We start from the raw sequence: 13092 nt of genomic DNA on the forward strand, positions 1-13092 counted from the left end.
ATCTGAAAGTTGTTTTGATCTCATCTCAGTTTCTGGTTGTGACCCACAATGCTGCATACATGTCAAAATCTGTCTGTACCATTCTCACTTAAATACCATAGACCTTTAATCTTGGATTAAAGGATTTTTTTCCTTTGGATTCATGTAGCTGCAATTTTCTCCACCCCATTTTTCTTATGATTTCCTCTAATCTACAAGCACAGAAGAAATTGATTCTAAATGCAGTTTCAGTGAGAATAGTCTATCCCTACCAAGTTCTTGTATAACATCTTACATTCAGAGATCTCAAATCTTTTTATAAAAAAACACAAAGCAAATGATCAACCGGAAATATAACCAGAACTTCATACTTAGGACTCTCTGAGTTTACCAAAACACACAGCTAACCCAGAAGAACAAAAATTCTGTATTTTCCCTGAAACACCTCAAGATCCTTTGACACTGCACAGGTGAAATCCACAGTAATTAAATAAAAGAGCAGAATCCCAAATTCAGGTCTTGTTAAAAAGTTAGCATTCCATGTTTTCATACCAAGTGCAAATAAAACCAAAAATGAAGTAATGCAATTTTTAAATTATTTGATATCTTTCAAACTGTCATTCATCCTGTAACAACTGTCATCTTATGTAAAACATAAATTCTGCCCTTCACTATCTTGAGATAATACAGCACTGATTAGTGTAGCAAAAATGGAGCCATGTGAGCACAGAAAACCAGAACATGGAACAGAACTTACTTTCTTGAATGTGAAGACAGAAGACAAAAATCTACAATGCACATCAAGTACAGGAGAATACTCAATACCAATATATGCAATTAAAGATCTATGGGCTTTTTAAGGAAACATAACTATTGCAAAGATTTGGATTATATGAGTATAAGTAATACCATGATCATTCTCTTTTACAAAAACACTATCATTAAAATTAATATGCATGTGGAGGAAAAAGAATATGCTTTTTTTAAAAAAAAACCACATGATTAAAGTAGAAAAATACTAGAATTTTAAAAAGGATTGATGGATTCTAGAGATGTGGACTTACCAATACAATCCCTGTTTGCATCCTGTTTATAACCCATGTTGCACTCACATCGGTAACTAGACAGGGTTGGTATACAACATCCATTTAAGCAAAAGTTGGGATGGTGCTTACAGATGTCTATTGTCTGATTGAGTATAGCTAATAAAAAAATAGAATATGAGAAAAAAATTCATATTTTCAAGTACAAATAAATATGAAGGTTACACTTTGCTTCAGGATGTATGTTACAGGTACAGACATATATGCATCAAATTGAGTATTTTTTCCAAGCCCTACCAGTTGACAGAACAGTAAACTAAAAGAAACACATAGCTCTCAGAAACAAAAAACACAATAGACAAACATTCTTAATTATGATTTACTATTTATGTATAGAGCCTGATGAGACTGCCAGCGGTCTCATGAATAAACCACAATCTGAGTGAAAGCAGTCTGTTCCTATAGGTTTACTATTTTTGGTGCACTTAAGAATAGTCCTTGCATTTTATTATCTTCATGGTTCTGAAACATGTGCTTACACAGGTTATAAATGACTTTACATATTTGAGACTTCTCTCTGAATATTATTCATTTTGGGCTTTCAGTCAAGGCAATGTTTTTGCAGAATAGGTAAGCTTTACATGAAAGAGAACAATTTCTTTTAAACCCTAATGGTTTTGTTGAAAACACTTAGAAATCTGGAGTTTTATTAGTGCTGATGAAGACACATGAGCAGGGAGAGCATAGGATCAAACTGAAAGGAAGAAAAAAGTTTCTATCTCTGAAGTCTTCTTAAAAAAAGGTCCCCTGAGCTCCCTAATACGTGACCTGAGGTCTTTCAAATGTGCTTGAATACCAAGGCATTATTATGTGCTAAGAACAGCACGTGATTTCAAGAGCAAAAAATAAGCAGAAAAGAAAGGAAAAAATGGAAGGAATAAAAAAGAAAGAGAGAAACTAGTCACAACAACGCAGGTACTTACTTAGTCCTGTAATTATTGGGCTGTTTCCAGTGGGAACTTGTTGACTCCCTGTCCCTACCCCTGCTCTGCCTAGGCCTGCGGAGAAACCATTGCTTCCATGGGTAGGAATAAATCCTGCTCTTCCTGGGCCATAGCCATTACCATTACCACCAGGAAGGAACATGTTTCTTCCTGTCCCAACACCTCTGGAACCACCTCCAGCAGAAGGACCATCCATACAAAGTCTGCTGTGTTTTTCTATTAAATAGAAATGAAGAGAAGCATGAAGTAAATCAGTCCTTCAGAGTCATCTTATAAGGATGATATATATGTTTTGTATGCTACAAAAAACAGAACACCAGCTCCTCATTTCTTTGATGTTATGTGTTCCCTCTCCCACTCCTAATCTCAGGCACACCCCATGATTGTGACAGGTGTACTTAAGGAAAGATATCAAAATAATAAAAGGAAATACTGTTATTTACAAGTAATTGTTAAAACACTTTTTGCTGAAGTGTTGCCAACATCACTGTAACTCCCTGGTTACTCAGAGGCCTTCATCTAGATACACTGAAAAGATTTTTCACTAGGGATGTGGACTATAGTTCTGTGAGCAGAGTTGAAAGAATAAATGAAATACTGATGTATTTCTAGTTCAAAGTAGCCCAAAATTTAATGGAATAAGACAGCAGCTGTTGCTTTAAATCAAAGTGAACTATGGACCGTCAGAGTCATTTCCTCCTTGAGCTTGACCACAAAATCTTTCCCACTTCCCAAGAACTATTTCCAAAGTCAACAAAAGGATGTTAAAGAAATGAGTCCTAAACAATCATGGACCAGAAAAAAAAATGGCTCACAGATGGTAACATCAGCATTAAAAACACTAGAATGAATAATAATGTAATTCATTACTTTCTTTTTCCATTTATCCTATATATTAAAGCTGTTTAGAACATTCCATAACCTCTGTTTCAACTAGAAAAGACAGTGAAGGAGAAAAGAAATCAACATCCACAAGCCACTCACCAGATCCTCTGACAGGACACATCTCTGGGACAGACCCGATGGCCCAGCACTGCCCAGACTCACAGCAGCACTTCCTTTTGCTGAAACTACCAGGAAGCTCCTGTGCACAGCGTCCATTCACTATGTTGGAGAAACATGTACTTGCCCTCTGATCTGGAAGGTAATTTTAAAAGAAAACCAAAACCAGTAATATGAATTCTCAACAACAACCCAAAAATACCCCAAAACATACTCAATAATTATCTCAGATGACCAGTACCAACACATCCCAGTTGGTTTACTGCAGATCATATATTTGTAGTGACACTAGTTTTGCATTAATCGAACAATGCAATGTTGAAGTCTCTGCTCAAGCTAACAAGAAATGTGGATCATAAAAAAGATACAAAACAATACAAGTAGAAACTAGATACAAGTACATAAAAAAGCTACTATCAAAAATTAGGTATCTCATGTAAGAACTGTAACATTAGTATATCCATTTAATGACTTTTTCCTTGCTGTAGATTTATCTGACTGAAGAATATACACAATCTGCTCTGCTCATCAGACTGAATGTGCAACAGTATTTTTAGTTGTGCCATGTGAAAACTACTCAATATAAATATGTTGGTTTCATTATATTCTAGTTCCTTTAAGGGCACATCTTAAACCTGTCTTTTTGTCACACTCCTGAATGCTGATGAGGAGAAAAGCTAAGTGAATGCAGAGTCCTTCTGATATTACAGTTAAAAGCAAATGGCTTCAAACTGGCAGAGGGTATATTGATTCAGATTAGACACTGGGGAGAAATTATTCACTATATGGGTGGTGAGCTATCAGAACAGGCTGCCAAGGAAAGTTTTGGATTGCCTCTCCTTAGAAGTGTTCAAGGCCAGGTTAGATGGGTCTTTGAGCAATCCACTCTAGTGGGAGGTTTCGCTTGCCATGCAGGTGGTTGAACCCTGCTGATCTTAAAGGTTCCTTCAAACCCAAATCATTCTATGATTCTATAGTTCTATGAAACATTTATTTTAAGCTGGGAAAATAGTTTATATTAATAAGGATTACATTCTTCATTTTTCTCCTAAGTAAAGGAGAAATCACTCTTCTAGAGCATGTAAATTACACTCCAATGCTAAGAGCACAACAATTTTCACACACATGTTAATGTAAGGGAAGGAGACTCTGTGATTGAAGGGCCTGTTATCTGAGTGCACATGGTTTGGGGAGGGGACTTTAGAAAATAGACTGTAAAACATGCCAAAATCCATCGTTATTTTTAGTGTATTGGAAATTGCATGTACTCAGTATCCCTGAGGCTAGATACAATATATCTGAAGTTTGGCACTCCTTTAACTGAACTTGGTAAACAAAAGCTGGCTATATTGCACAAGAAATTACCCATATGAAATAACTTCTAGCTCATGTTGCTGTCTTACATCATTTATATGTAATTCAGAAATTCCTTCAGAATTCCCATCCCTTCCCCAGCATGAGAACAAAGTGATTTGAGATGTCTGAAACAGGAAGAATTATACAAGAACAAAAACCCCACTATTATAGCAATTGTTGATGTTCATATGGTATGAAGCATTTTTAATTAAATTATCAGAGTGGTTTATATCATATTTGACACATGCAGCTTTATAAATGAAGTTACCACACATCTTTTCTAAAACACAAAAACAGGTTTCAATGAATTGTTCTCTAAAAGCTTCAGTCTATTGAAATTTAGAACTTGGCTTCAGCGAAATTAGTGGCACCTCAGCATATACTACTTAATGCCTTCTGAGTTTATGTATGTCTTCAATTGGTCTCTAGAGGATAAAATTAACTATATGAGATGGAAATCGAAATACCAGGTAAGGACAAATGTTTGCTCCTTTAGAACCAAATGGAGGTTAGCTTTCAGTTTCATCAGATGCAGGTTAAATAAATACAATTAGTATTTCTTGTGTTCGCCAAGACAACAGAAAGATATTAATTGCTTTCTTTTTTTCTAAGAAGATCCAGGTCTCAGGCAGGAGTTCTCAGACTACAATACTGTCAACAAAGATCTGCTATCACTGTCTTACATCATTTATATGTAACTCAGAAATTCCTTCAGAATTCCCATCCCTTCCCCAGTATGAGAACAAAGTGCTTTGAGATGTCTGAAGCAGGAAGAATTATATGAGAACAAAAAACCCATGCAGTGACTATCATCATCAGAGGATGTTACTAATTTTAAGTAGCTGGATCAGAGATTCTGTTGAGTTCATTTATAGTGAGGTCCTGGCAAAGCAGCTACAGAAGGCTGGAATATGAGTTCTGCTGCTGCTGTGTAATAAATTGCCTCAATGATCCTGAGAGTTCTGAAAGCCTACAGGGTGGAATACCTACCAATACAGTGGAAGCCATCCACAGATGTGATATAACCACGTGGGCAGACACAGAAATAACTTCCCACAATGTTAGAGCATTGACCACCTTCACAGATTCCTGGGATGATGCTGCATTCATCAATATCTATCCAAAAAGGAAAGGACATAGAATAACTAGAGCATTTGAACATATACTAAAAGGAGGGCAAGTTTTGCTGAGACAAAGCTGTTTTTTAACTCAGATTGAATAGCATATTGCTGGCATTGGTGTATTGGCATACTGCAATTAATTTTGTTTGCCATCTAATGGCAGCTTTCCTCATACATTCAAACAGTTCACCATTTCAAATAACAGTATGTGAGAGCAGTCTGGGATTTCTTCTGAGTGATACAAAGCAGGTGCCATCTCTAGGAAGCATTCAAGACCTGCAATACCAAAATACTTGTTCTGTCTTTAAGCTGAAGGATGGATGATACAGCAGTCAAGCATAACAGCTCTGGTTATGTGTGACAACAGAAATATTGCCAGATGTGATTGCTTTCTGTCCTTCTAATACTCCAACTGTAAGGAAGAATTTTGGCCAAGCTCTTGAACTGCGGCCAAATGTTGCTTTTTTAACTTTTTTTTCAGATATTTTTAGTACACTAAAATGTTTCTGCATGCCAAAAAGTGCTCTCATCAGAACACTTAAATTTAAACATGTATGTAAATATGCATGAAGTGAGTAGTCATCAAGCTGATGGATGACCTGCTGTATGTAACAAAGAGCTGCTAGGGTACCTAAGCATCAGGACTGAGTGCATTGTGTGCTGTTCCAGAACAAAATGAAAGCAAAATGAGGAGCTGAGGCTATGAGGAAAAAAGTTGTCCATCCATATTGTTAGAGATGTGAAGCACAACTGAGAAGATGGGAAAAGAAAAAATACAGTGGAAAGAAGAGCATGAAAGTAAAGACTATGTTGTGACCATTTATACAGTTTATAGAAATGAGCCACTTTAACTATTTCATGATAGAACTGTGTCAGTCTTTAGACATATGAATATTTTTAGGGCCATTTTAGTAAACTAATTGTGCTTTTAAATGACCTCTGCACATTAGATTTTCAAGTGGCTTTCAATGAATGTGGCCCAGGTCTAACATAGAAGGCATTTTGAGAAAACCTGGGGAAGCATGGGACAACTTTCTAACTAGCTCACAATGAGCTAGTGGGATGTTCCAGTTGTTTCTGGATGTTCCATGATATGATATATGTTCTCTCCATAATTCCCTCCGAGGAACTATGTGGCTAAGGAAGCTAGTGGGGTAGCTGTGACAAGGGACTAATTAGCACCTAACTTTTGCCACAGACAGAATTGGCCGGGGCTTAGAAGAAACAGATCTAGAGCACATGACCTGTTCTGCTACTATAGCTGCCAACAAATTGGAAAATGAAAACCCATTGATTACTGAACTACGAAATAACATCAAATATTTCAGACTGCACATGATGTTTTGCTTCTATTATGCATAGTCCCATAAACACCACAGATTTTTAAGCAGATGGGTGTTAACAATACATCCACCTTCCCCTGAGAATACCATAAGGGAGAACTGTTGAATAATATCTTTAACAATTAAATCAGAGCTTTAGGTAGGTTAAAGAAGCAGAATGCAATAAATGCTTTAAATTCTGTTTTAAGAAGGAAGGAAACTGAGCAAGTTCTCTTTTGGTATCAAAGCTAGGATGCAGCTGCCAGGTAGAAACGGAACATATACAAAATGAACTGCAATTTTTTGATGTCTATGAAAACATCTATTTGTTGTATGTTAACTGCATCCTTGCCTGCAAGGAGGTATCAGCTCCCTTTCACATGGAGCTCTTCTAGGGTTAACAGGAATAAAGCATGAGCACTGCCACAGGCAAATTACAGACATTAGAATAAGGACTTCATTTACTGAGATGAAAGAGAAGTAATGATAATCCAAATGCTCCCTGTGCTTTGATGAAATGTCTTTTATCAGGATTAACATCTCAACAGCTGGCTTGGGCAAAAGTACAACTGCCCTGTACCATGCTATACAAGTCTCATGGATTAAGAAAGTCAAAAAACCAAATCCACTTCTACTGAACAAGGACAAGTAACTGTATAATCAAAGAAACAGAAAAGTAACATTAAACACTACATTTAATACTACAAAGAGTTCTATAAAGTCTCAAGTTGAGACTCCAGTCAACATTAATAGATGTAATTCACAGAATAACATTTCGAATAGAAGCCTTCCAATGAAATGTCTTGCAACTGGTAACAAATTAATTATGTCAAGTATATTTCAGATTTAAATTGGGTACAAGTCACTGTCAAATTCACTGTGCTTGTATCATGAGCTGGTAAGTTATAATTTAGCTCTGGCATGCAAATTTTACAGCTGCACCTGTGCAGCACCATCTCTCACCTGATCGTAGTGCCTGACATTGTTACATAAAAGAGTTGTAAACTAAGCTACATGTAATCATTAATTATATGTGTCAATTAATTTTCCTTTCTAAATTATTAGAGCCCATTATCAGAATAAAGGAAGTAATGTTGGATTATTAATATACATTTTCATACTTTGGGTTCTGATTCATTTATTACTAATGTCCCTGTATCCCTAACCTCTACTCATTAACAAGGGAATGAAAAGGAAAAAATAGTATTAGGAGCCAGTGATCAAGTGGCATGTAATTCCAACAGGAGCTGGTTATTTTGCAGTTAGCAATGAATGATTCAGATATTTCATCCATAGAGTTTATTTCCACCTTGGAAAAAGAAGAGAAAGAAGCAAAACAAAGGGTTACAAGCTGATAACCATGACATCCTGTTCTAAGACCAGCAGAAGTGGTGGACACATAATCTCAGTTACTTCCACTCCACTTCTTCCAATGTGGGCAAGCCCAAAGGAGAACTCTTATGAAGGAAGCATGCTGCACTCTGATTTTTTTTCTGATTACATTTCACCTTCCTACATGCTGTTGCTTCATTGAGGGCTTACAAATCTCTTGTGTCTTACCCATCCTGTTCATGTCCATGGCAGGAAAAACCCCACTACCTCTTGCCTGTGATTACATACCCATCCTGTCATCCACAAAAGTGGGAAGATTTTACTTGGAGGTACTGCCCACTTCCTGCTTAGCCCAATTCATCTAAGGTTGCTATGCAGCACAGGGTAGATGAAATTCCTTGGACTTAATTCTCCCAATAAAGGTGGCTCCAATTACAAATTTCCGTTCCAGTTATCTTCTTTTGTACAATTCCTCTTGTTGGCTTCTGGTTTCTCCCTCAATCCTGCAAAAGGCTGTGGAGATGGTGCCATACTGTTGTATAGCTCTACAACTTTTCTACTGTTCTCTTGTCTTCAAGATACAGAGAGATTCTTTTCCCCAGTATCTCAGCAAGGATCCTGGTGTTTCAGGATACCTAACCAAACATTCTTGTACATGTTTGTGCAGATAAACACATGCATATATACAGACACATATATCAACTCTTGTTTCTCCTTAGCAGTATACAAACTCTAGACAGCAGAAATTTCTGACTTCCATTACCAAAACTGCCACATTTGCTTTTCAAGTGATAGTAGGGTGAAAATACCTACTGGAATATTTTGGACATTTTTGAGAAAGCAAACAAATCTTGGTAACCCAGCTGCAGTTATATGCAGCTCACAGCTGTACTCTTTTTCAATTGTTCTAAATTCTGAAACAGGATAAACACTGTCTTTACCCACTCAAATCAGACAAAAAAAAATCTAATGCAAACACAATCATCCAACAGAAAATGCTGTGAATAAGATAATAAAAGCACAGTATGTTCAGACGTGAATGTTTAGATTTTCCTATCTGAACAGTATGTATATTCAGATCAGACACTGCAACCATTCAGAACCTTTTCTGTCACATTAAACCTCTGTAGTGCTTTACTTAACTAGTTTTCAGGTATCTTCTTAGAAAACATCACTTACCATCACATTTTTGAGTTGACTCATTCTGTTTGTGACCAGCAGGGCACTTGCACTCATAGGAACCTACTGTATTAATGCAGTTTCCTCCTTGGCAGACTCCAGGAATGGCTTGGCATTCATCAGTATCTACAAAGACAAAAAAAGAAAGATTACTTGACTTAAGATACAAAACTTCATTGTGGCTTTTGCTGGTAGACAGAGAGCTCTGAAACTATTCTCAAAAATAACGGCAGCAAACTCCAGAACATTTCTCCACTGCAGCATCAATGTAAGATATAGCAGTAACAGCAATAACGTGGCTCAGACCTTCATGTGTGTTGCAGTGGATTCCATGTAAGCTCAAACGTTCATGATAATAATGAAGTAAAGATACTACCATACAAGCATACTAGAGACCATAATTAATCCTGAAAAGGTGCTAAAGAGCAATCTAAGATACACCAAGACTGAAACAGGCACATCTGTATAGAGTAGGAGCTTCGTACTCGGCAGTCAAATCTTGTCACTCTCTGACATCTAACACTTATTGAAATTCAACCTATTTTCCAATAATAAGGCTTGCAAGTTCTACTTATTTTAACTTGTTTGTATCATCACCCAAACTAGGCTATCTGCTGAAATTAGCATTCACACTGAGAATGCCAAGCACTCAAACTATGTACTCAGTGCTTCTAATCTAATCAATGTATGACAGAGTTTTACTGTGTACCAGGGTTAATAGAAGTCTCTGTAAATCTGATGTCATCAGCAGAAATAAAAGCACTAAAAAGAATTAGCCAGATCCCTGTATTAGTTTCTAAAATCCTCACAGAAAATATTGAATGCACTCTAATCTGGCCTTTCTATTTCATGAATGGAAGCCTCTTTCGGAGATATCAAAGGAGTTTTACTTGGAGACTGTAACCACTGTGCATGCCTTCAGTATGCTGTTTCTGCTTATGACATTGCTATAAGGAATGTCTAAAACATACTAATCACTTCAAGATGAAGAGCAAAGCACAAGCTGTCATATGTAGACAGAGATCTCCTTCAGACATATAAGGAAAAGAGCAGACAGTGCAAACATAAAAAACCAGAAAGGAACATATTGGAAATGAAGAAAAATAAAGGTGTTTATTGTGGCGTACATATAATCTAAGTATTTTAAACAAAATAGATGATTTCCGCTAAGATTATGCTGTGATGAGTTCCACAGAAGTGAATTTCAGCTAGTTACTTCAGTTGTAGATCCAAGTGAAGCCTACCACTGCGAGAATGAAAACTGAAAGAAAAATCCAGTGAGATGTTTCATGAAGTTTTCATTTCCAAGAATTAGGAATCTTTCAACTTGATTTTCTCTCAATTTTTCAACTGCTGTTCATAGAAGATTCTTACAAAGTATTCTCATGGAGGAGAGCTGAAGTAGAAATTAAGTCAAACAAATGATTGCCAGATTAGCGCAATTTAAAGCCATTGAATTGTGATGCAGCATAGGGGAAAGCAGCACGAAGAGTAATGCTGCACTACATGGGGCTGCAGGAAAGAGCAGAAAACTGAAACAGCAGGAGCAGAGATATAATTGTGAAAAAAGGAGGATATTACCTGGCCTGTTTTGAAGAGGTAAAAGACTAACATTTCTGAAATATTTTATACCATCACAAGCAACTGAAGCTGCCTGAACCAGAAAATTTTCCATGAAATCAGAGGCTGAGGTTAGAAAGTACCTCTGGAAGTCATCTTGTCCAACCACCCTGCTAGGGACAGCTAGAGCAGGTTGCCAAGGATCATGTCCAGATGGTTTTTAGGTGTCTCCAGAGATGGAAACACCATAACATTTCTGGACAACCTGTGCCAGCACTTGGCTAAGCTCACAGTAGAAAATGCTTCCTAATGTTGAGAAGGATTTTCTTGTGTTTCACTTTGTACCCATTATCTCTTTTCCTGCCACTGAGCACCGCTTAAAAAGATCTTGTCTCTGTCATCTTTACACCCTCTGTTCAGGTAAATGGATATGCTAATGAGATCCCCTCGAGCTTCCTCTTTGGCAGGTGAGAAAGTGGCAGATCATTTATTATTACCTCAGAGAAAGAGATGCTCCAGTCTCTTCATCATCTTCATGGCCCTTTGTTCGACTCTCTCTAGTAGACCCATCCCCCTTGTTCTTGGGAGACCAGAACACAACAAAGCTCAAGTGTGGCCTCCCCAGTGCTGAGGACAGAGGAAGGATCACCACCACCTCAACCTGCTAGGAGGTGAAGCCATGCTAGCTACTCCTTATGATTTTCTCATCCTTAGTGTATCTGTAAGTGACTTCCAGGATTAGCTGCTCCATTGTTCTGGTTTGAGACAGGATGGAACCCATTTTCTTTCTTGTAATTTTGCTTTTCAGAAAAATCACTTCTAGCTGCACTTGTTGAAATTAACAGCACGTTTTTCAGTCAACCTCTGCTTCTAGGACTGATAATGCTCAGTGTTTATAGTTACTGCTGGAAAATGGTATGCAGAAGCAAGGCTGCTGCTTGGCTCTGCAAAAAAACCATGCTCCAGAATCAAAAGGAGGGAAAGGGGTGACACCTGTGACCCTCCTTTGGGGAGAAGCAGAGCACACAGGTGATCAAAACTTGCGAAAAGAAGTATTCCATCCCATACACATGATACTCAGCATAAATCTGAGGGATCATGAGGGTCAAGCTCTCTTTGTCCATGGCTGGATCCGCAGAGGACTCTGTCCATCTGCCTTTGATCCCAATCCCTGCATCCCTGAAATTGTTCATTCCTGCATCCAGATCCAATCTGCTGTTGATTCCAGGAGCCCTATCGGGGATTTTCCCAGGGCATGCCTTGAAGGTGCCGTGATGACACAAGCACTATTTGCGGGGAGTGTGGTAGCGGGTTTGTATGTATTTCTAGTATTTCATTATCTTCCTTTTCATCACTACTGTTTCAGAAGCTGTGAAGTTCAGTTTCCAACCCATAAGTCTCTCTCTTACTCTCCTTTCTTTCCTCACAGGGGAGGGGAAAGGGGTTAAAAGAGAGTGTCTGTCATTTTTTTAAATTACGGGCCCAGCACTGAACCCTCATAATTGTGTTCCCAGGGATAAGGGTCATGGTCCAAACTGACCATGAAGCCAGGCAGCACAGCAAGGATGCAGACTGCTTGTCCACCAGCCCAAACATGAAAAACAAGTGAGGGAGATTCTAAATGCCATTGATCATGCTATCACCCAGCTGGCAGGAAACTAGTATCCTTTCTGCTGTCCCTGGTACAGCAGATTAAACTTCTAGAGTGGGACACCAAGGGGGTCCACATGTAATTACTGGCCTGGGTCCTAACAGATACCCTGTAAAAGGTTTGACTGACATCAGACCCCTAATTTCCTGGTTTTCCTCCACCTTAATGGCAACTCAGAGTATCTCTCCCTGTGCATGTGTTCATGGTCAAGGAGTGGGCAGCCAAATTCTTGGTGTGCCCACTGTCTGCATAGTGTTGCACCTTCTCGATGAAGACACGTTGCAGAGTTAAAGTTGCTTTTCTTCCTTACCTAAAACAAGCAATATGGCTCCACAAGCCTGATAGGGGTATTTGCCTGTGGACAGTCCTGCCCAAAATATATTTCCACTAGGTCACACATGAGCAGCCAATTGGCAAGGCCTTTCCAATGCACAGCCCTTATTGAACCTGCTGACTCTCCTAGGATGTCCTGGGACCCACAGACTGGAAAGTAGTATCTTTTAGCCACTCCACCAAAGGGCTTACACAAGGACTGCTTTTGAG

At 38.2% G+C, this 13092-nt stretch overlaps 1 protein-coding gene across 1 annotated transcript in view; it reads right to left on the reverse strand.

The window, feature by feature from the left end:
* FBN2 (fibrillin 2) overlaps nt 1-13092 on the reverse strand; it is a 162890-nt gene that overhangs the window by 115119 nt on the left and 34679 nt on the right. Inside the window, 5 exon segments of the mRNA XM_030467573.1 lie at nt 1044-1181; nt 2006-2242; nt 3011-3163; nt 5375-5500; nt 9339-9464. Coding sequence (XP_030323433.1) covers nt 1044-1181; nt 2006-2242; nt 3011-3163; nt 5375-5500; nt 9339-9464 — 780 coding nt within the window.

Source organism: Calypte anna, chromosome Z, assembly GCF_003957555.1.
Source record: "Calypte anna isolate BGI_N300 chromosome Z, bCalAnn1_v1.p, whole genome shotgun sequence".
NCBI classification, from domain to species: Eukaryota; Metazoa; Chordata; class Aves; order Apodiformes; family Trochilidae; genus Calypte; species Calypte anna.